Below are 24,613 nucleotides of genomic sequence, written 5' to 3'. Positions count from 1 at the left end.
TCATGAAGTTTATTCTTGTTCACCTACTGAATATTTTGTAATGCCCTTTAAGTACCAGACACTGTTATGAGAGCAGTAAATAATGCAAACAAGGTCCTTGCTTTCATAGACATGAAATTCTACTGAGGGGACACAGATAATAAACATACAAATCAAGATAATAACAGAAACAAACACCAAAAAGAAGATGAAAGAGCTTAAAGAGTAGTTAGTTTGGTGATTGGAGAAGGCCTTTCTGAGAAGCGGACATCTGAGCCAAGATTTGGACATTGAGAAGGTTCTAGCCATGTGGAAATCAGAAGAAGGAGCATTCTAAACAGAGGCAGCAGCTTGAGAACCCCTGATGGTGAACAAATCAGAAGAAAGCAGATGTGGTTGGAGCACAGAGAACAAAGGTAGGACATTATGGTAGATGAGATCAGATAGTTGGGCAGGGGTCTGATTACTGAGACACTTTAAGATAGGATGAGGAGTTTAGGTTTATCCATTGTGTAATAGGAAGTCATTGGAAGATTTCAACCAGGAGAGGAGCATATCTGATGTATGTTTGAAAATGATCACTCTCATCATTATAAGGAGAATGGTTTGGAATGAGGCAAGAATAGAAGGAAGGCCAGTTGAGAGAGAACTGTATCAACTAGGTTAGTAGTATTGAAGTTAGAGAAAAGGTGAGAGGTGTAGAATTTGTTTGTAGTTATAATCAACAAGATTGCTGTGGGATTGACTATGGTGTGAAGGAAAGCGGGGTTTTTTGCTTGAGAACAACACGGTGGTATCCTTTGGATGATTATTTTGGATTGGTACAAAGAGGGCAGAGATTGTAAAATAGGACATTAAATGTATGGATTTGAGTGGATAAATTGTCAATTGACAGTTTGAGATTGTTCTGGAGAAATGTTTGGGAGTGATAATGTTTCAAGTTATGAGCTTAGATGAGATTAACCTGGAAGAGGGCAGATAAAAAGAAGCAGGGAATTAAGATACTACAATTTATAGATACAGTGGAGGATGAGATTTTTTAAGTCTGAAGGTGGAGAAAGACCAGGAGAGTATCAAACCAAGAAACCAAGGGGAAAAAAATCTTTCAGTAAAGAAACCATAGACATTTGTGCTGAATGCTACTAAGAAGTCAAATAAGCAGATAAGAAGGATGGCAGAAATGAAGTCAAGCCGGTTAATGTGCAATGGAGAGAGTAGACAAGGAGTGATTGTAAGGAAATGAGATAAATGAGGGTAATGAATGGTGATGAGGGCAATGGATCAGTAGGCTCAGTGGAACTAGAGAGTGAGTAACATGTTAAAGTGTGAGTACTAAGATAGGTGAGTTAGAAGGGGAGTCAAGGAAGATGCTTGAAATCAAGATTTTGGTAATGGTATAGCAACTGATGATAAGATCAAGATATGTATAGTCATAGAAAATAAGGTGGAAGAAGACATCACAGGAATGAAGAAGGTCAAGGAAGAGAAAAGCCGGGTAGGATGTTAAATAGGTGGTCCATGTGGATATTGATATTATCAAATTACCATGATTGGGAAAACAACAGAAGTCCATGAGCCAGGTATCAACTGAATAGAACATCTCTTTGAACTTTTTAATTTTGTACCTTCTTAATTTTTTACCTTCTTTATTTTGTACCTTCAAAATAAGACATTTTGTCTTATTCTTTGCCTTCTGTGTACTTTGTACTTATTTTTCCTTCTTCTAGATTAGGCAATGAAAACACAATTGTTGCTATCTCTGATAGCACAAAGCACACATTTTCCAATACAGTGTTATAGTGAACAAGGGATAACTGATCCTAGGAAACCCCTGATGGAGGGCAGAATCATTTCATTAACAGCTAGTCTGGTTTGGAATAGATGCTTCAGAGAAATCATCCATCATGACAAAGATATATGGAAACAGTCAAATTTATTTTAGAAGAGATTTTTCATTCTTAGATAGTATAAAAATAAACAGGCATTTGTTAACACATTTTACATCAGTTAATTTAAATACACATTTGTCTGAGGCACCAAAACATTCATATTATACTCCAAATTCAGTCGGCATTGATATTAATAACAAAATTTTTCTTTCAATCAGTGAAGTTAAAAAGGTTTTTTACATAAGCCCTTCTAATATTGACTATTTCTTAACTTTTTAAACATAAAATCTTAAAAATTCCCCTGAGTTATTTCCTTTAATAAAATCTCATTTTCTTTCTCTACCTAAAAGACATGCTTTCTCAATTATTTACAAATACTGATGTTATCTGTAATCAGTGCATGATTTAAAAATATTAGAATCCACAAAAAATATTAAAACCCAGTGATTTGCACATGTGTCCTCAATAAGTTATAGCTGAATGAATTAATGAAGGATTCATAGGTCCCTCAAAAGTGTATAAAAGGTCTTATGGTACATGCAGGTTAATGAGACACAGTGTTCTCTGTGGGCTGGTATATAGGTAAATCTATATTTCAATTCCAACTTTCCATATTTCAATATACCAGAGTTGGGTTCCTGAAAATTTACTCACAGATCTCAAATAATTTCTCTTAGTGTTTACATAATAATTCAGAGTTAATCTCAAAGAAGATATACTGATTCTCACATAATGCAAAAAAAAAAATGATTGCAGCTTAAACCTAGTTTATAATAACATCCTAAGAAAACATAAATAATAATCCTCAATAAATTAAGTATACAGTACCAGCAAATGTCAGCTGACAATGAGATGTGGAAAAAAAAACATTATCTTCCCGGGAACTATTCAGAATTTGACTTTGCTTTTAAATAAGGATATTCATAATAGAAATACGACTTTCTTCCATCAAGAACCCCCTACAGTTCTTTGTCAGTCATTAGCCTCATGGAAGCCTTCTGTTACAATTTAAAATTAATTTACAAAAAGATCTCTGCCTTTCACTTAAAATAAGTGTATACTGTTGTGTATAGAGTCCTTTAAGGGCTGGTTTTTTTTTTTTTTCCTTTCATTCCTCTTAAGAGGAGCTAAATTACTAGTAGTCCTGAGTTGAGGTTTTCCTGAAAACTTACACAAGTTCAGGTAAGAAAGTATAGACAGAGTCACAGAGTCCAAAGAAAGGTGTACTCAGATCTTAAAAATCAAGGAAACAAGAAGTAAACTGATCAGAAGAGAGTTTCTACCAGCACAGTGGCTAAGAGAAGAAAAGAAACAGTGTGCAGGTAGTTGCTTCTAATGCACCAGGGAAGATACACTAGAAATCCCGATAGTGTCGAAAAAAACTTGCAGCATTGTCATCCTGGAACAGCATTTAAATATCCAACATCTTCACTTTTGTTCATAATAAGAATAATATAAACTGAAATTCAAGTAAAAGGATGTCAAACTCATTTATAAAACAGAAAACTGTTTTCCTCTTTAACCTGAAGACATCTTTAAAATAGTGACATGAAAATCTTCACAAGTATGACCCCTTTCTCCTTAACAGAAGATGTTAAGTAACATAAGGAGTTTAACATAAATATTAAATAATTAAGTTAAAAGGAATCGTCCATATAAATAAATAAATAGGATTAACAGGCTTCTATAGTTCAGTTGACCGTTCTTTCAGTAGGACTGTGGGATTGATGTCATCTAGACCGGAGTGCGAAGAGCTTGCATTAATGGTGACTGTTTTGGTGAGCTGTCCGTCTTGAACAGAGAATGCAGTGAATGGACAGCCCTTCACGTTATTGCAGATGAGAGACTGGATTGAGGCAGTGTTGATGATTTTAAAGCCTACTTCTCCACCAAAGGTGCTAGGCTTCCAGTAGTCAGGTGAACAGATGGGATTACCCATAAGTCCTTTCAAGGAGAATGGTGCTCCCATTTCTACCATGGTCTCACCAAAGATGGCATCTGGACGAGGCTTTTCTACCAAGAGGGCAGGATACAGCTCCATGGCATCAATATCACCATAAAGGGCCTCCAACCCCGCAGCCATTTCCTTCTCTCCTGTGAAGGTGACAAAAACAGATATACAACTAATGTATAAAAAACTTAAACCAAAAAAAAAAAAGTTTTAACCCTTTGCTCAATTCCCTTTCAACTTGTTTCCATTTGACCCTTGATTCTTTTAATAAGTTTTTCTCACCTGTAAGTTCTTCGAATGATGTATAGGGCTTCAGCCTAAAGCGTTTGCGATACTCATTAAGAGACTGGTATTTCATCTGTCTGCTCTGGTCAATCGAAGCTTTTGCTACTTGTTGTACTGCAGCTGGAACATTCCTGCCACCGGCAACCTACGGGAAATGAATTAAATTGTAGAATAAGGTCTTAGGCATCTTTATGATGATCTCTACTTTAAAAGCATTCATTCCTTGGGTACAAAGGAGGGAAGACTAATGCTCCCAGCTGAGACCTAAACTAAATTAGAAATATTTCTATAATCTACAGATTCTATTTTTAAGCTATGACTACATATCGCTATTTGATAGCTGGAGACTACAAGTTTAGACTTCCAAAAATTGGGAGGCTTTTTTTTTTTTTTTAAGAGAAGAATTGGCTAGCAAAATATTAAACTTTCAGTAAGAGTTCAGAAAGATCACTTTGGTGGCAGAAATTCTGATTAGTCCTTTGTTTTTTCAATAACAAGGCTTACCCTGCCAGCAATTTGCCTGCTGAATGATTCCACAAACTGGGTAAGGCCATGTTCCAATAATATAGAGTTGTTGTAGATAAACTGTTGGAAATTGTACTCCTGGTCATCTATTTGCAAGGTGTCAGGCAGGAGGGGGTGCCAGTGGTAGAGTGTGTTAAACTCAGCAGCAATACGGTTTTGGTACTGGAATTGTTGGTTGAAAAGCAGCTCTGGGTCAAACTTCAGCTTGAAGTGATAGCCACTCAAGTGTTGTACATAGTCTTCAATCACAATCTTAATGGTTTCTCCTATTTACAAAAAAAAAAAAATAGAGCATTAATTCTCTGATCAAGCAACTGAAATGCAATCTTGTTAATCTGCTATTCTTTCACTTCTATTTTGTCCTGGTATACCAACAAAACAGAAAAGTATTAATACCCTCAATCATGCTCAAAGACTGAAATATGGAGCATGTGATTTTCCATTCACTACATTCTCCCAGAATTACTTAAAACAGATCAAAAGTAACATGCTAGCTTTCTCTGGGGGAGAGGGTTTTATTGAAATTATTTTCTCTTCTTGCTTACCTATCAGTATTAGCCTGCTTGTCTGGAACAACCGCTCATCATCCCATTCTGGGTGCTCCTGTTTAAGCACATCACACACTCTGTTATGCTCCCGCAGCCAAATGGTGGCATACATCATCAGACCAGGCACCAGACCGAAGACCTCCTGGCCCACAGCAAACTGCAGGTGTTCAGGAACATGAGGTGGGTAGATCATCTCAACCTGAGTATCTTTGACGGTAGGAGGATATACCTCTCCATCAATTACCTAAGAAACAACAGTAGTACAAACATTAAATTTTAATCAGGGGAAGTTTTTAAATATGGGTTAGTTGTGAGTCATAATTATTAATATTCCAATGGAACAAACCTGATATTTCATTTTTCCATCCTTGAAAAGGCGCAGTTTATGTTGTCTATCCAAAGTTTCCCCATAAACATGACTTAAGTCCACCTGGAAGATTATGGAAAAATTTTAATTTGTTGCTGTTGAAGTTCTAAAGTTTCTATACTGTAATTCATCATTAAATAATCAATAATTTGATAAAACACATATTTCTCTCACAACCACAAAATAGTAAATTAGTTTGTCCTCTGACACTACAAACCTATGTCTCGTGTTGAAAGGTATTTTATAGCTCATAGAGTTATAAGTATATAATATGCTTCACTATATGGTATTTCCTTTAATAAGCATCAGAAAATATACTGATATAAAACTCTTACTGGTAAGTTGGAACTGTGTAATAATGCTGCAAAAATCTCAATATTTAAAGCAGCATAATCAGAGTACAAATAGCTTTTTTGAAGATGCAACTTTTTGCAGTGCTAATATTTTAAAGTAAAAATATAAGATTCAAATTACAAATAATAATGTCTGTATATATGCATGTGTGTGTGCAAGAGTATTTTTACTAAACAAGTGAATTAAAATGGAAATTCCACTAAGGTTTTTATAGATGGAATTTTTTAACAAGGGGGTGATTTGGTGTGTATATATATCTCCTTCATATCAGTACTCAGTATGACTTTTGCTATAATTTGAATTTCTTACCCCATGGCCCAATCCTTTGGTGAAAGCTGGTCCTCGCTTATGATCTGTCTTGAAAAATTGATGGGTAAAGTGCTGGGCAAAGAACGCAAACATCATATTGGTGCCTTGTGGATCAGGAATGAACTTTCTTCGCAGAAGAAACTTTTCCACAATCTCTTTTGAATCAGGAAGCTCTTTCTTGCCTGAAGAATGAGAAAGCTAAGATAAGAATTCATTTACAAGTTCAAGCAAGCAGTGAATGTCAGTTCACTCGAGGGCTTTCTTCACTTACAGGAGAAATAAAGGTGTGAACTGTATTCATCTGTGTAAATAGGATTATAATATAAATGGAAGTTCGAAGATATAGGGAAACATTGAATAGTTTTACTTTAACTAGTATTAATTTGGTTTTAGTGAAAGAATTTGAAAATGTGAAGATATTATACCAAAATGTCCACTTTCATAGGATAGTTTAATAGTTTAGAGATTCGCAGATATCCTCAAGCAAAAAATATGCTTTTATTAACAAATAAATGATAGAAAATTCAGGGCTGAATTTTCTAGGTAGCAACCCAATCCCTATTGCAATGAATACATCTCTAACTGCCTCCCCGTACTCACCTTTCACACCCATGGGTGTTGGACAGTCATCAGGCACAGGGGGAAGAGCTCTGGTATAATAGGAGAGGTTAGAAAAGGCTTCCCAGCTTTTATAGCCGTAGTTCACATTATAAGTTGGTGGACTCTCAATCAAATGTGACCGGGCTGAAATTTAAGAAAAAAAATTGTTTTATTTGTTCCTATACGCATATTGTACAATGTGCAAAGTGGCACTAGAGACCGAATTTAATTCCATCAGTCAAAGATAACCGATTGTAAACCAGTGGTCCATGGATATTCAATTAACAACTGGACCACGCTTCCTTCAGATTGGTAAGAGCAGTGAATTTAGAAGAGGTATACAGGATTATAAGTAGAATTCTGAATTTGAGACAGAACTTTACAAACTGAATGGGACGGAAATGTCAATATTTTGGGCCATTAAGATAGAAGGCAAAGGGGCGCCTGGGTAGCTCCATCAGTTAAGCATCTGCCCTTGGCTCAGGTCATGATCCCAGGGTCCTTGGACTGAGTCCCATGTCTGGCTCCCTGCCCGGCAGGGAGTCTGCTTCTCCCTCCACCCCTCCCCCCACTCAGGTTCATTCTCTCAAATAAATAAAATCTTAAAAGGTCTAATAATCTAAAGTCTTATAAAGAACATTTTTCTTTGAGGAAATTGAAAACCTAAGAAAGAGACTTGTACTTACATGTCAACACATATTTCATAATTGTATTTCGCAGGAAGGGGATGTTATTGACAATGTTCCAGACTCCCTTGAAGTGGGTAAGTATGTAGTGCACTGTATTTGGAGTGGGTTTCAGGTATAATTTTATTCTTGTCAGAAATTCAGCTGCAAAAACAGAAAAAAGAGGGAAAGATTAATAGGACCCATTATGAGACACTAGTAGGTAAAATGGTAACTGGACATATCCCCAGTCCAAATGAGGGCACCCAAGGGCACACTTACGTGTTGAGCAGTTTTCGCCGTAGAATCCTGTTCGGGTACAGTCACACTTATACTGGTCAAATCCTATGCTCATACAAATACCTTGGTTTTGACATGGGTGGGAACAGCAAGGATTTGCTACAAAAAAAGTAAGGACAGTAAATGATTCATTCTTTACTTTCTTAATCTTCATGTAACATTGCATTGTATGGATCAACTTTACATAAATAAATTCAAGAAATCTACAGGTAGTCATGGGCAAACAGTTGTTTTTTTTTTAACCTGTGGCACAGAATAATTATAATGAAAATACTATTCTAAATAAGGCCAACAACGTTCAACCAGGGAAGCGATGTCGCCAAGCTTTCTTTAGTAACTTTGGAGATGTTCAAATTAGCATTTTTAAGGAGCTCACAGAAGTAGCACCCTCAAAAGTCAAGTGGACGTACCTAGTACAATTAATCAAAATGTAGGAGAAATTTCAGCGTAAAAACAGCTTATTGTTAAAATGTTTTGCTTATCTTCAAAAAGTAACCTGGCCTTTCCTGGGTCCGGAAAGCACCAACTAGGGTACGTAAACCAGTTTCTCCCCCTCCCCAAGAGCAGAACGTCTCCTACATTGATTGATTCGAGAGCCTTATCATAATGACCATCGGCAAATTAGTATCCCTACTCACTCCTACTCATTAGCGGATGAGAAGGGAGACCCACACCCGCTAAGTGACTGGCTCAGGCTGAGCAGAGCAGGTGGCAAAGCTCGGAGAGCCACCCAGTCCTTGGGGCCCCAAACGGTCCAAGCTCTTTACCAGGTCAAACATCATCATCTCCTCTCCCGGACTGTTTAAAGCCCCGAGCGGGTGCGGGTCCGGGCGGTCCGAGCGGAAGCTCCGCGGCGATTACCCAGCCGAGGAGTCCCCGCGGCGGGGAGCCAGGTACCCACCTGCGCGGACGACCGCCAGGGCGGCGCAGAGCACCAGGGCGCGGGCCAGCATCGCGGCGGCGGGCGGAGGCGGAGCGCGGGCGGCGGCGGGCGGCGGCGGCGGCGGAGGCGGAGGCGGAGGCGGAGGCGGAGGCGGAGGCGGAGGCGTTCCCGTCCTGGGCTCGGGGCTGCGGCGCTGGAGGAGGCGCTGTGCGAAGTTCCCGAGCGTGCTCCAGACGCTCGCTGCAAGTTGTTTGACAACTAGTCGCTAACGGACGGAACCTTCCTTTTATGCATGATAACTAAGCCCACGTGACGCATGACTGTTTCTTTCCACCCCCTCCCCCCCTCCCCATCACTCTCCCCTCCCCCTGTCTACTTAATAATTGCGTAAGGATTTTTTTTTTTTTTCTCCACGCAAATGAGAAAATCGGAAACCCGAGAAGCTGCCCTGGACTTCCCCAAGGGGGTGCAAAGCGAATTGCCCCCCTCGGTTCCGGAGGGCGATTTGCGCCGGATTCCCTTTCTCCGCAGGCTTTGACCGGGAGCTTTGGAGAGCGAGCGGGCGCCGCGGCGGGTCCCCCTGCCGGGAGGGAGAATCCGGGGCCTCCTCTCCCGGAATCCGAGCGGCCGGAGGTCCCAGGACGCAGGGAATCTCCCCGCGCGGCCACCCCCGCGTCTCATGCCCAGGTCTTTGCGGGGCCGAGGAGTCACAGTCTGGACAGACGCGGCCAGGAAAGGCGGACACGGGTTACGTCATGTATGTCAAACATGTCATGATGTTCGTGGCGACCGTCACCTAGTGTATATGTAGCACATACATTACGATTTTCTAAAAATTTTGGCTGAATGAAATAGAATAGCTGGAGTCAGTATGCACATCTGTAAGCTGTTCGTTCCTCGCCCCAGGACTGCTCCTAAGCGGCGATCCTGCCAACAGTCCATCTGAGCTGGAACTACAGTGTTTCCCCTCTTGTGATGAGGGATCTGCTGGGATGCTAAAAGCTCAGCACATCTGCTTTCGTGCATTTCTTTCACCACTTTGGCCACCAGCCCTTCACAGGAGATACGGAGAAGAAACTAGTTTTTTGTGTTTTTTTTTTTTTTTTTTGAAGTCTGCTTTTTTTGTCTTTCTGCCCACTTTTCAGAGACGAGGAGGACTGTGACGGTGGATCAAAGTACAACATTGCATTTATTTTTTTCAATTGGGCTTAAGAGTGCAAATTTTCTGTTCTCATTTTGGAACATACTTTGACGAGGAACTGAGTAGAATGGGTGAAAAAGATGGATGATTTTGACAATTTAAAATTTCATCGTCCTTTGCTTTTATTTAGTATCTTTTGGTTGGTGATGTAAGGGCGAAATGTGAGAGAGAGAGAGAGAGAGAGAGAGAGAGAGAGAGAGAAAGGAAAGTTAGTTACCAGCAGCAAAGTGGAGAATAACAAGTTCAGTAAAGCCATACATTCTTAGCACTAATAGAAATAACAGCATAAAACCTAAAGTAAAACGACACTGGATACCTCCGTCTGTAGGAGTCTTGAAGAAGAGACTCACTTGGAATTTTTTTTTTCTTACCATTTTGCTTAAGGTACACAGTATCTGATTTTTACATGAGACACAAATGACTAAAATTCCATCTCATCCAAGAAGCCTTTTTCCTCCTCTAGTCATATTTAATCATTCGATTTGTGACACTCCCATTTATTGTGTTAAATCCTATGTGAAATTTTAACTAAGAGCATAATTTTTTAAGAATTCCATTTTCTATTAAATGAGTAGGTTGTATGTATTCAAATTTTAGAGTGATATTTAGGGCCACTTATTTGAGCTTAATTTTTAGGTGTCATGTAGGAGTCTATACTCTGACTCTGGTAGTGTACTAAAGTTTTACATTGCAATCCTGAATTCATGTTGAAGTCCTCATCATCGATATCCTCTTTATTAGATCTTAATGTGGAGACTGAATTCAAAGATGAGGACAAAACAGTCTAGAGAATAATCACATTTAGACTACTTGGAATGTAAACAAATTGAACTCTCGCTCACAGTGGAAGTTCAATGAAAAAAATCTATGTGGTTCAACTGCTTGGTTTAACCTGACTTCAGTGGCATGATAGAATGGAGAGATTTCCATGTACCTCTACAGTCAGAAGAGAGTTCAAAGAGAAAATGACACTTGAAGGATGGACACAGTTTAGAAAGAAGTCCAAGTATGGGCTTGAGGAAAAACCATTAGGATATCATTTATTAAGTAATTTTGACAAGTCTGAGACCATGACATAGAGTGGATATATATATATATATATCCTATGTATATATATATATATATATATATATATATATCAGACTTTTTTTTAAAGTTAGTCTCCAAAATGTATTGGGAAATTCTCTGTATGAAGAAAAAATAGGAAAGCATATTAAAAATCTGCCAGAGTATTCTGTTGAGTTTTACTGCCCCCTTCTGCTGCTTGAATTTCTATCAACTTCTTTTTCTTTGTGATGCTGTGGAGATTGGTAGGTAGATTTCTGTGTCTGATGTTATAATGGTCACAAAAGTCTACATGTGCAGTGCTTATTTTAGATTTAACTCCTGAGTATACGGAAAAGGAATGAAATATTTATTAATTGAAGTGATAAGCCATTTATATGAGTTAAAAGAAAATAAAAAAATAAAGAGTCTTAATACCCCAAATTCCGAATGGGATAACATTTTTTAAAAAGATCTTTTTTTATTCATTTGAGAGAAAGAGAAAGGAAGAAAGCAGAGGACAGAGGGTGGGGGAGAAGCAGATTCCCTGCTGAGCAGAGAGCCAGCTGAGTGGGGCTGGATCCCAGGACTCCTGAATCATGACCTGAGCTGAAGGCAGACTGTTAACCAACTGAGCTACCCAAGTGCCCCCTAAATGAACTAACGTTTTTGAGACACATATTTTTATTGTTGAACAGGGTTTTACCACTCAGACATGCAAGAATGCTCTGATCTACTATCTCCGGCATGGAGGCTCTTTCCATGACCCTCCCTTCTACTTTGGTTGATTTAGTGATTCATTCAGAGGGAGTGGAAGTTGCCCCACATCTTTTCATTCATGGCATGCTGGCTAGAAGAGAAATTTTGCCATCCTGCATTAGGGTTATTCTTATGAGCTACTTTAGCAAAGGTATGCCACAGAGTCTATCTGTTCCATAAAGGACAGAAATGCTACTTACAAAAGGCCATCCCTGGCTATATAAGATAGAAGTTTTAAGGCCATAAAGAATATTTTTTAATTAAAAAAATATTGTCACATAAACCCATGAAGAAATACCAGATAGTAACCATTTCTGAGTTTTATGAAAAGCTGGTCTTCTTTCTTTCTGTCAAATAACCCTCGCCCCTGATTTTTCTTTTTCTTCATTTTTCACGGTTGCATGTCATAACTACTCAGATGAGCCAAGGTAGACTGAACCAGCCCTTGTGTTAGAGTTGGGAATCTCAAAAGGGAATAAGGAAGTGCAGGGGTGTGTAAGCAGGTCGAACAGGGGTGGGCATAGTGAGAACACACTCACCTATTAAATATCAGGATTGGGACTTCCAATCTCTGCACCAGCACATAAGGAGCTTGAAACTTACCACTTTATCCTAATAACAAGTAAGAATCTGAACAAACTGAAAGCTCAGTACTCTTCTTAGATCTCTTAGGACAGTGAGGTGATAGGATAAAATGCCCCCCCCCCACACCAAATTTGAGAGATAGGCCATACGGAGAAGCACAGCTTAGCAGAGCAGAAACTCAGATGCAGAAACCTCCATTGAAACCAGTACTGGGACTGGAAAATTCAAGGTATAATTGACAAATTCTGGATGCTCAATGTGGAGAAGTCTGAGAGTTAAAAACCTTAGGGAAAGGAGCCCATGCTTTTATGAGTTTCACCTCCTGAAGCACTACCAGGTTCTCACACAGCAAATATCAGAAGGAAAAAAAAAAAAAAAAAAAACCCCTTGAGGACCCTTGAGAGATTGATAGGGAAAGGGGAAAAGTAACCATCTTGAAATATGCCAGAGCATTCTGTTCTTTTCAATAAGGCCTGCATTCAAGAGAAACTATTTCACCAGAACCAGAGCCTCAACTTTTGGGATTGTATCAGAATGAAACTAACCTAGGGGAAAGGAAATACCCACCTCCATCCCCTCTAGCCTTCCATCCTGCCTACTTACTCAACTCCAGCTTGGAGCCCTTAACCCCATCTATAAGACATAGGACTGGGGACTGAAAAGCAGTGTGACATTCTCAGTTCAAGGGCTTAGGCTCACTAAAAGACTGAGCCCTAATCACAGGATTATAGAACCTTCTCCTCACCTCATACCTCACCACCACATTGCCAGGGTCCTATACGAGAGTTCCTTTCAACCCATACACCATGTCCAGCTCTCAACAAAAAATAACGAGGCATACTGAAAGGCAAAAAACACAGTTTGAAGTGACAGGACAAGCATCTGACCAGACACAGATATAATGGAGATATTGGAACTAACAAACTCTTACTTTGAACAACTATAATGAACACGCTAAGGTGGCTCATTAAAAAAAAAAAAAAAGGAGATAATATGCAGAAAGAGAAAATATAAGCAGAGAGAAAGAAATTCTAAGAAAGAATCAAAAAGAAATGCTAGAGATCAAAAATACTGCAACAGAAATGAAGGATGTCTTTGATGGGCTTATTAGTAGACTGGACATGGCTGAGCAAAGAATCTCTGAGCTTTGGGATATGTCATAAAAGTTTTCAAAATTGAAAAGCAAAGAAAAAAAATACTGGACCTCCCCCCGCCGCCCCGCCAAAATATCCAAGAGCTGTGAGACAACTGCAAAAACTTTAGTATATGCATAATGGGAATATAAGAAGGAGAAGAAAGAAAGAAACAGAAGCAATATTTGAAGCAATATTGATTGAAATTTTCCTGAAATTCATGTCAGATACCAAGCCACCGATCCAGAAAACTCAGAGAACACTAAGTAGCAAAGAGCCAAAAAAAACAAAAAACAAAACAAAACAAAAACTACATCTAGGCATATCGTATTCAAATTGCAGGAAATAAAAAAGAAAAAAATCTTGAAAGAAGGCAAAGGAAAAAAAACACTTTACTTTAGAGGAACAAAGGTAAGAATTACTTTCTACTTCTCCTTGGAAACCATGTAAATAGAAGGGAACACAGGAAAATATTTAAAGTATGGAACAAACAAAAAAAATAAAATAAAAAAATTTAGAATTCTGTACCCTTGGAAATTATCCTTCAAAACTCAAGAAGAAAAAATTTCTCAAACAAAAATTGAATGAAATTTGTAGCCAGTAGGTCTGCCTTGCAAGAAGAGTGTTAAAAGATATTCTCCAGAGAAAAGGAAAATAATGATAACTCAGAATCTCGAATCTACCTAAAGAAAGGAAGAGCATTAGAGAGGGAATAGGTGACAGTAAAATCTAAATTTTTATTTTTCTTATTCTTTGTTGATCTAACAGATAAGTTTGTTCAAAATAATAACAAAAATGTATTTGAAGATTATAGCTTATGTGTAAGTGAAATAAATGACAGCAATGATACGAGTGACCAGGGGGAGAAATTAGCAATATTTTGTTACTATAAAGTATTTGTACTACCCATGAAATGGTATAATGTTATTTGAAAATAGAGTTGGATTAGTTGTAAATGTATATGGCAAATTCTAGGGCAACCACTAAAAAATGTTTTAAGAGGTGTAATTGATGTGTTAAAAAGAAATAGAATCCTATGAAATTCTCAATTAATATCACAATTAGCAGAAAAAAGAGTGGAACACAAATATAGGAACACAAAACAAAAACAACAAATAGAAAACAGTAAAAAAAATGGTAGATATTAATCTAGCTACATCAATAATTATTTTAAACAACAAAAAAGAGATTATCAGGGTGGGTCATAAAAGACCAAACTATATGATTTTTACAAGAAACCCACCTGGCTGGCTGCCTGCTCAGCGACGAGCCTATTTCTCCTCCATCTGCCCCTCTCCCCTGCTCATGCTCTTTCTCACACGCTCTCTCAAAATAAAATAAAATAAAATAAAATAAAATAAAATAAAAATAAAATAAAAAGAAATACCTTAACAAATTTAGAACAATAAAGAAATGTATGCTGTCACACTACAATGGAATTAAACCAGAAATCAATAACAGATAACTGGAAAATCCCCAAATACTTGGAGATTACACAATATACTTCGAAATAACACAGGAGTCAAATAGAAATACTAAGAGAAATTTTAAAATATTTTGAACTAAATGAAGATGAAAATACAATTTAAAACTTGTGAGTTTCAGCAAAAGCAGTGCTTAAACGCTGAATGCATATATTACAAAAGAAGGAAAATCTAAAATTAATAATTTAAGTTTCTACTTTAGGAACCCTAAAAAGAAGAGCAAATTAAATCCAAGTAAACAGAATAAAAGGAATAATGTATATTAGAGCAGAAATGAAATTCCAATTTCAATGAAATTGAAAATTGGAAATCAACAGAGAAAGTCAATGAAACCAAATTCTGGTTATTTTAAAAATCAGTAAAATCCATGTCTCTAGCTAGGCTAAGAAAAAAGAGAGAAGACACAAATGACAAATTTTAGAAATGAAAAAGGGAACATTATGACATATCTCATGGAAATTAAAAGGATATTAACAGAATACTATGATCTGAAATACTTATGATACTGTATAAGTCCAAGTATATGATATTCTAGAAAAGGCAAAATTATGGAAACAGTAAAAGAGTAATGGTTGCTAGGAGTTAAGGGAGGGGTAGGGATGAATAAGCAGAGCATGGAGGATTTTTAGGTCAGTGAAACTATTCTATATGATACTGCACTGGCGTATATGTGTCATTCATTTCACATTTGTCAAAATCCAAAGAACCTCCAACATCAAAAATGAACCCTAACGTAAACCATGGACTTTGAATGATAAGGGCATCTCAATGTTGGTTCATCAACTGTAACAAATGTACTACTCTGGCTGGGTTGGGGGTTGATAGTAGAGCAGGTTGTGTGTGTGTATGTGTGTGAAGATGGGGGATGTAGAAACTCTGTGCTTTCCACTCAATTTTGCTGTGACCTTAAACTGCTCTAAATATTAAAGTTTATTAATTAAAAAAAGGAACCTCAGTCTATAAATCAGGGCTTTTGATTTCAGCTGTTTTCTTTTTTTAACTTGTTAACCTATGAATTCTATTCCCCTCACAGATGTTTCACTTCATTTTTAGAGATAGAAGAAAACAATCTCCACCACAGGAGCCACAAGACTGTTTTGCTGGAAGCAGTGCATATTTGTTTACTGACTATTCATTATCATTGATAAACATCTTCCAGGTTGAATGTTGCAGGATGAATAATGTCAGATGCTCATTTCTTAACTAAGATCTTACTCTACCCTAGGGACAACGATTCCCTTGCAAATATCTGAAGAATTTGTTCCTTCTCTCATTCCTTTCCTATCCAGAGATAGCATTCACAAAAGGCCTCTTTCTCCCTTTGTTGAAAATCTATATACTCTTGTCTTAGATATTTGGTTCCTTTTCAATTGCTTCAACTGGAGCTTGAGTTTCCTGCTTCTAAAGCTGTATTTGTACCTCAGAATCAAATCCAAATTTCAAACCCACTTTTCCAACTGGATCTTTTCATTTGACCATACTAAGAACCAAACAGGGTCACCGTTACTCTGAGGAGAGAAGAGTTGGTAGCGGGGTGCAAAAACGCAGAGTAATAAAACCTTTAACTTGGAGAAGCAAAACCATACTCCAAGGAAGCATCATCAGCATCACCACCAGCAGCACCACCAGCAGCAACAGCAGCAGCCACCACCGCCACCAATACCTGCAAATGGGCAACAAGCCAGTAGCCAAAATGAAGGCTTAACCATTGACCTGAAGAATTTTAGGAAACCAGGAGAGAAGACCTTCACCCAACGAAGCCGGCTCTTCGTGGGCAATCTTCCTCCTGATATCACTGAAGAGGAGATGAGGAAACTATTTGAGAAATACAGGAAAGCAGGTGAAGTCTTCATTCATAAGGATAAGGGCTTTGGCTTTATCCATTTGGAAACCCGAACCTTGGTGGAGATTGCCGAAGTAGAATTGGACAACAGGCCACTTCGTGGAAAGCAGCTGCGTGTGCGCTTTGCCTACCATAGTGCATCCCTTATAGTCCGAAACCTTCCTCAGTATGTTTCCAATGAAGTGGTGGAGGAAACCTTTTCCGTGTTTGGCCAGGTGGAGAGGGCTGTAGTCATCGTGGATGATCGAGGAAGGCCCTCAGGAAAAGGCATTGTTGAATTCTCAGGGAAGCCAGCTGCTTGGAAAGCTCTGGACAGGTGCAGGGAAGGCTCCTGCCTGCTAACCACAGTTCCTCGGCCTGTGACTGTGGAGCCCATGGCCCAGTTGGATGATGAACAGGGACTACCAGAGAAACTGGTTATAAAGAACCAGCAACTGGGGATCCCTGGGTGGCTCAGCGGTTTAGGGCCTGCCTTTGGCCCAGGGCACGATCCTGGAGTCCCAGGATCAAGTCCCGCGTCGGGCTCCCTGCATGGAGCCTGCTTCTCCCTCTGCCTGTGTCTCTGCTTCTCTCTGTCTCTCTGTCTATCATCATGAATAAATAAATAAATAAATAAATAAATAAATAAATCTTTAAAAAAAATAATAAAGAACCAGCAATTTCACAAGGAGCGAGAGCAGCCACCCAGACGTCAAGAAGAACTTAGAAGGAGCTGTACAACCAAGAAGTGCAAAAATGAAAGCAACTGGAGCTCAGACAAGAGGAGGAGCGCAGGCGTCGAGAGGAAGAGATGCAGAGGCAGCAGGAAGGATTCAAGGGAACATTCCCTAATGCAAGAGAACAAGAGATACGGATGGGCCAGATGGCTATGGGCGGTGCTATAAACAATAGAGGTGCCATGTCCCCTGCTCTAGTGCCAGCTGGGACCCCAGCTCCTCCAGGACCTGCCACTATGATGCCAGATGGAACCTTGGAATTGACCCCACCAACAACTGAACGCTTTGGCCAGGCTGCTACAATGGAAGGAATTGGGGCAATTGGTGGAACCCCTCCTGCATTCAACCGTGCAGCGCCTGGAGCTGAATTTGCTCCTAACAAACGTCGCCGATACTAATAAAAATTTCAGGGATCCCTGGGTGGCGCAGCGGTTTGGCGCCTGCCTTTGGTCCAGGGCGCGATCCTGGAGACCCGGGATCGAATCCCACGTCGGGCTCCCGGTGCATGGAGCCTGCTTCTCCCTCTGCCTGTGTCTCTGCCTCTCTCTCTCTCTGTGACTATCATAAATAAATAAAAATTAAAAAAAAATTTAAAAAAATTTTCAATGTCTAGTTTCCCCAAAACTCTTAAAAGCAGGACCTCTTTTGGACTACCCAGAATTCTGCCCTGGAAAAGTGTTACGGATTCCTCCCAATAGTGAGGTCTTTCTTGCCTGTACTACTTCGAGGGCGTTTACTGGAGGCTGAAGGCAAGGGAGGGGCGATATTTAACAAATCAGTTCTGTGTGGTATATCCTTTAACTAATTGATTCGGTGTGGTGCATTCCTGAAGTCTCATGTGATTCTTAAGGGTCTTGGGGATGGGGGGTGGGGGTGGAATCATGGCAAAATGGATCCAGTTAGAGCCCCATTAATCTTGATCATTCCATTCTTGTCCATCCTGTTCTTTTTGCTTTCTCATTCTTATATCCTCCAACCCCATAGACACTGCTACATACACCACAAAAACAAACATCCCCCAATGACCTTAGCCCCATTCCATTCGCTCACAGGTGGGCATTCAGGCAAATGTCCACAGAGATCACAGACAACATACATATGATTCTGTTATATCCCGTATATTACCCCTTCATGTCCCAAGGAAGACCTTTCTCTTAGAGATTTTCATTTTAGTGTATCTTTAAAAAAATACTGTGTTAAGTTGCCTCCATCTTTTTTCTGGGTAAGGACAACCCAGGAAAGGCCCTTTTATGTCTATGATGCTGTTCACAGCTTTTGATAGGCCTAGTACAATCTTGGGAACAGGGTTGCTGTATGCTGAAGGCTAGACTGTAGCTCTTAGCCATCTTAGGTCGTTATACCGTGCATTTTTTTTTTATTGGTGTACCATGTTTGATTTGTCCCTGATACCTTTGAAGTTTTTCTGAGAAATGGAGCAGTAATGCAGCATCAACTTTTAAAATACGTTTTAAGCCTTTAAAAACAAAACAAAACAAACAGATCATCAACAAAAAGCTATTTTCCTTTCATATTCTCCATTGGAGTTAACGGGCTTACAACCCACCCAGAATAATTATGTATTTGTATTAATCAACGTTTTACATGCTACCTATTTTACTTACTTTGTTTACTGTCTTTCTTCCCCACCAAATATGTAAAGTTTACAAATATAGGTGCTTTTTTTACTGTTGATTCCAAGTGTGTGGAACAGTGCTACTAGAGATCAATAAATCTTTTATTGAATAAATGGGTGAATCTATCTTTTGTGAAATAGACTTTAAAAATGAGATGACTTTTACTTCATCTTGTAGTCATTTCCTAAAGTTGGAATGTCCAAGTCAAAGGAATCTACATTTTTAAGGCTCTTTAAAATGCAGTGGTTATGGCAGACGCTGAGGGCAACATCTAGCTGTGTGAATCCTGGAGCTGCTTTGACCGCCTTGTACAAGTCAATATATCATTGGTATAAGAATGGAAGGTTAAGAAATACCTGGGTCCTTGATGGCGTTACTGAGATAGAGTCCTGGTCAATTTACCCTTGAGTTTGCCCTACCTATGGATTTTGTGCTAAATGAGTTCCAATAACTACACATACGCAGTTGGGCTGAACATACATCACTTTTACTAATCTTTGTTTTAAAACATATGGTCTTAAAAGCGGTAATAACCATCACGTCCCATCTGTTAGGTCTAATAGCTTCTCATTACTCTTGAAATAAAATCTAAGCTCTTTACAATGGCCTATAAACTTTCTCCCTCACTATGACCCAGTCACACGGGTTTTGTGTGTCTTAACCACATCTTTTTGTTGCTGAAAGTCCTTTGGATTTGCTATTATTTACCCAGAGTGGTTTTTCTGAGTTTTTTTTTTTCTTTTTGATTCTCAGCTATCAGCTCAAATAATGTAACCCCAGTTACTTTCTCCATTATATATTCTTGTTTTTCTTCATCTTACTTTTTACAATCTAATTTTTAAAATTTACTTAGTTGCTTATTGTCTTCCTCTCTCAAATATACTCATTGTGAAAGTATCATCCTTGTTTCTTCAGTTCACTCCTGTGATCTCTAACACCAAATACATGTACCCAATTCATGGTCTGTTCTCAAAATAATTTTGTTTTGTTGTTATATATATATATATATATATAATTGAAGTTCGATTTGCCAACATATAGTATAACACCCAGTGCTCAACCCATCAAATGCCATCCTCCCACCCACCTCCCCTTCCACACTACCCTTTGTTTGTTTCCCAGTTAGGAGTCTCTCATGTCTTGTCTCCCTCTCTAATTTTTCCCACTCATTTTCCCTCCTTTACCTTATAATCCCTTTCACTATTTCTTATATTCCCCTTATGATTGAAACCATATGATGATTGTCCTTCTCCGATTGACTTACTTCACTCAACATAATATCCTCCAGTTCCATCTATCAAAGCAAATGGTGGGTAACCATCCTTTCTAATGGCTGAGTAACATTCCATTGTATATAAATATATACACGTATATGCCATATCTTCTTTATCCATTCATCTGTTGATGGACATCAAGGCTCAAAATATTTTTTGAACAAAGGAATAAGAATATGATAATAAGTGATGATCAGAATGCCTGGGTGGCTCAGTTGGTTAAGCATCTGCTTTCAGCTCAGGTCATGATCCAAGTGTCCTGGGATCGAGCCGAACCCCTCATTGGACTCCCTGTTCAGTGGGGAGTCTGCTTCTCCTTCTCCCTCTGCCTTGCCTCACTCATGCTTGCTCTCTCTCTTTCAAATAAAAAAAAAAAAACTTAAAAAAAGAATATGTGATGATCAAGCCAATGGTTATATAAAAAAATGTTAACTAGATAAAATTATTTATTTTTTATTTTTTAAAGATTTTATTTATTCATGAGAGACAGAGGGAGAGAGAGGCAGAGACATAGGCAGAGGGAGATGCAGGCTCCCTGCGAGGAGCCTAATGTGGGATCCAGGATCATGCCTTGAGCTGAAGGAAGACGATCAACCACTGAGCCACCCAGATGTCCCTGATAAAATCATTTTAAATACTTATGTATTTTTTAAATACAACAAAAAATAAGTAAAAGAAAGATTATGGAAATTTTATTTGTCAAATAATTGTAATATTATTAAATAAAGAACACTTACAAATGAATAAAAAAATCTGAACATGCCAATTGGTATACAGGCAAAAGCCATGATCAACTAATTCAATAGACAATTGCTTAGTAATCATAAGAAAATAATAAGAAACTAATCATAAGGGATCTCTGGGTGGCGCAGCGGTTTGGCGCCTGCCTTTGGCCCAGGGCACGATCCTGGAGGCCCAGGATCGAGTCCCATGTCGGGCTCCTGGTGCATGGAGCCTGCTTCTCCCTCTGCCTGTGTCTCTGCGCTTCTCTCTCTGTGACTATCATAAATAAATAAAAAGTGCCTTTAAAAAAAAAAAAAAAAAAGAAACTAATCATAAGACTTGGTTAGTAATCCCATAAGAAAGTCATAAGGCAATATCATAAGAACATATAGTCTGCCCTAAGAAACAAAGAAATGCAAATAAAATTCAGAAATAACTGAAAAATTGATAATTAGTAATGAAATGAATACTATGTACATTTTTGCAAACATATCTGTAATGAAGAGAGATTTTAAATGCAAATAAATCTTTTTATATCTTTACGCACATATCTGTAATGGAGAGAAAATGGTCACTGTTAGGAATGTTCAAGGAACAAGAAGGCCAGTATGCCTGGTAGGCAGGGAGTGAAGGAGGTCTTAGGAGATGAGGTCTGTGAGACTGTGTCCTATCTGGTAGATAATGAGCACTTAATGTTTGTTTGGGAGTAACTATCTCTTAGTGTTGCTACTGAAGATAACCTTAAGTTTTATCTTTTTGCTAATCTTTTGTTTACATTTTTAAACAAATGTATATCACTTTTATAAAAATAAGTATTTTACAAATTTTATTTAAAATTTAAGTGTCGAAGGAGTGTGATACAGTAGACTGTTCTGTTAGATACTAAGAATACTTAATTTTGTTCATAGATACAGGCAATTTTTTTTCTTTCTTTGGAGGGTGGGTGCAATTGCATCTTTATTGGGCTGCAAGGGTAATTTTTCACTGTAATGCCTCAAATTGTTCCACTCGTTTGATACACATATACACACTGGAATTTTTTAAATTCTAGTATAATTAACATGCAGTGTTATATTAATTTCAGGTGTACAGTATAATGATTCAAAGATTCTATACATTATTCAGTATCATCACTATAAGTGTACTCTTAATCCCCTTCACCTATTTCACCCATCCCCCCACCCACCTCCCTTCTGGTAACCATTGGTTTGTTTTCTAGTGTTAAGAGTCTCTTTTCTGATTTGCCTATTTTTTGTTTGTTTATTTTGTTTCTTAAATTCCACATCTGGGTGAAATCATATGGTATTTGTCTTTCTCTGACTGACTCTTTTCTTTTATTTTTTTAATAATAAATTTATTTTTTATTAGTGTTCAATTTGCCAACATACAGAATAACACCCAGTGCTCATCCCGTCAAGTGCCCCCCTCAGTACCCATCACCCATTCACCCCCACCCCCCGCCCTCCTCCCCTTCCACCACCCCTAGTTCGTTTCCCAGAGTTAGGAGTCTTTATGTTCTGTCTCCCTTTCTGATATTTCCCACACATTTCTTCTCCCTTCCCTTATATTCCCTTTCACTATTATTTATATTCCCCAAATGAATGAGACCATATAATGTTTGTCCTTCTCCTATTGACTTACTTCACTCAGCATAATACCCTCCAGTTCCATCCACGTTGAAGCAAATGGTGGGTATTTGTCATTTCTAATGGCTGAGTAATATTCCATTGTATACATAAACCACATCTTCTTTATCCATTCATCTTTCGATGAACACTGAGGCTCCTTCCACAGTTTGGCTATTGTTGACTGACTCTTTTCACTTAGCATTATTCCCTCTAGATCCATCCATATTATTGTAAATGGCAAGAGATTTTATTCTTTTTTTATGGTTGAGTAATATATATTAAAAATTATATATAAATACAATATATTATCAATGTATAATAAGCAAAATAATTTATATCATAATTATAATAACATAATTTAAATAAATATTTATATGTAAGTATATATACATTTTATACAGACTCACACAACACCTTCTTTATCTATTCGTCTACTAATGGACACTTGGGCTGCTTCCATATCTTGGGTATTGTAGATGATGTTGCAATAAATATAGGGGTACATCCATATGTCTTCTTTGGAAAAATGTCTATTAATGTCTTCTCGTTTTTCAATTGGATTGTTTGGTTTTTGGGTGTTGACTTTTACAAGTTCTTTGCATATTTTGGATACTAACTACTTACCAGATATGTCATTTGCAAATACCTTCTCCCATTCCATGGGATACCATTTAATTTCATTGATTTTTTTTTTCCTTTGCTGTGCAGGAGTTTTATTTTGATGAAGTCTCAATGGTCTATTTTTGCTTTTGTTTTCCTTTTTTTCTAAAGATTTTATTTATTTATTCATGAGAGACACAGAGAGAGGCAGAGGCATAGGCAGAGGGAGAAGCAGGCTCCCTGCTAGGAGCCCGATTCAGGACTCGATCCCAGGACTCCAGGATCATGACCTGAGCCAAACAAAGGCAGATGCTCAACCACTGAGCCACCCAGGTGCCCCTGCTTTTGTTTTCCTTATCAAAGAAGACATATCTAGAGAAATGTTTCTACAGGTGATGTCAAAGAAATTATGGACTATCTCTTCTAGGATGTTTATGGTTTCAGGTCTCACATTTAGGTCTTATCCTTTTTGAATTTATTTTTGTGTATGGTATAAGAAAGTGGTCCAGTGTCCTTCTTTTGCATGAGCTGCATGGTTTTCCCAGCACCATTTAATGAAGAGACTGTCTTTTTCTCACTGCATATTTGTGCCTCGTTTGTTGTAGATTAATTGACCATATAATTGTGGGTTTATTTCTGGGTTGTCTATTCTGTTCCATTGATGTATGTGTCTATTTTTGTGCCAGTACCATATTGTTTTGATTACTACAGTTTTGTAGCATATTTTGAAATTTGGGATTGTGATACCTCCAGCTTTTTTTTTTTTTCTTTTTCCTTTCTCAAGATTGCTTTGGCTATTCAGAGTCTTTTGTAGTTTCATAAATATTTTAGAATTGTTTGTTCTAGTTCTGTGAAAAGCGTTATTGATATTTTGATAGGGATTGCATTTGTGCTCTTTATCATGTGCTAACAGAAAAGGGCAAAAGCTTCTTGTTCATTAAAAATAAGCTTTGGGCTTTGTTAAGTATTTAGAGAAAGCTTTACAGATATATTTTTTCAAACGTTCTACTTAAACAGAAATATAAACTCTTTTAGGGAAAAAAGTAGAGCATTTACATAAGGATTTATTTAATAGAGTCCTACAAGAACACTTTTCTTAATTTTTCTCAGGATGTTTATTTCATGACATAATAGTATATATTATATTATATTATATTATATTATATTATATTATATTATAGTCTCACTGTAAAAATCAACCTAGTTAGCCTAGGTATAAACTACACAATGGGTGATTACTTTGGCCATGTTATCTCTGAAAATAAATTTATACTAGATGATTAATATTTTCCTCTCACCAAATCACAATTTATTTTTAGCAGGTCAGGAAGCTC

The 24,613-nt window shown here is 38.0% G+C and overlaps 1 protein-coding gene and 1 pseudogene across 2 annotated transcripts; one reads left to right on the top strand and one right to left on the bottom strand.

Annotated features, from left to right (window-relative positions):
• Nucleotides 1-1,905: 1,905 nt before the first annotated feature.
• PTGS2 (prostaglandin-endoperoxide synthase 2) lies at nucleotides 1,906-8,870 on the bottom strand. 2 transcript variants are annotated; one of them, XM_055319015.1, is made up of 10 exons: nucleotides 8,540-8,870; nucleotides 7,755-7,871; nucleotides 7,494-7,637; nucleotides 6,808-6,951; nucleotides 6,208-6,389; nucleotides 5,524-5,607; nucleotides 5,175-5,421; nucleotides 4,609-4,895; nucleotides 4,102-4,249; nucleotides 1,906-3,962 (listed from the first exon to the last, which is right to left on the bottom strand). In XM_055319015.1, the coding sequence occupies exons 2-10, from the start codon at nucleotides 7,825-7,827 to the stop codon at nucleotides 3,553-3,555; spliced, it is 1,719 nt and encodes a 572-aa protein (XP_055174990.1). In that variant the 5' UTR covers nucleotides 7,828-7,871; nucleotides 8,540-8,870; the 3' UTR covers nucleotides 1,906-3,552. The 2 variants fall into 2 exon arrangements, with proteins under 2 accessions (XP_055174990.1, XP_055174989.1); XM_055319014.1 differs by having other exon boundaries at nucleotides 8,674-8,870.
• Nucleotides 8,871-9,073: 203 nt separating this feature from the next.
• Nucleotides 9,074-17,818, top strand: LOC129505789 (non-POU domain-containing octamer-binding protein-like; annotated as a pseudogene).
• The last annotated feature ends 6,795 nt before the right edge of the window (nucleotides 17,819-24,613 follow it).

Source organism: Nyctereutes procyonoides, unplaced genomic scaffold (assembly GCF_905146905.1).
Source record: "Nyctereutes procyonoides isolate TBG_1078 unplaced genomic scaffold, NYPRO_anot_genome, whole genome shotgun sequence".
NCBI lineage: Eukaryota > Metazoa > Chordata > Mammalia > Carnivora > Canidae > Nyctereutes > Nyctereutes procyonoides.
Note: the sequence above shows the minus strand (reverse complement) of the source record. Positions and strands in the feature narration are given on the sequence as shown.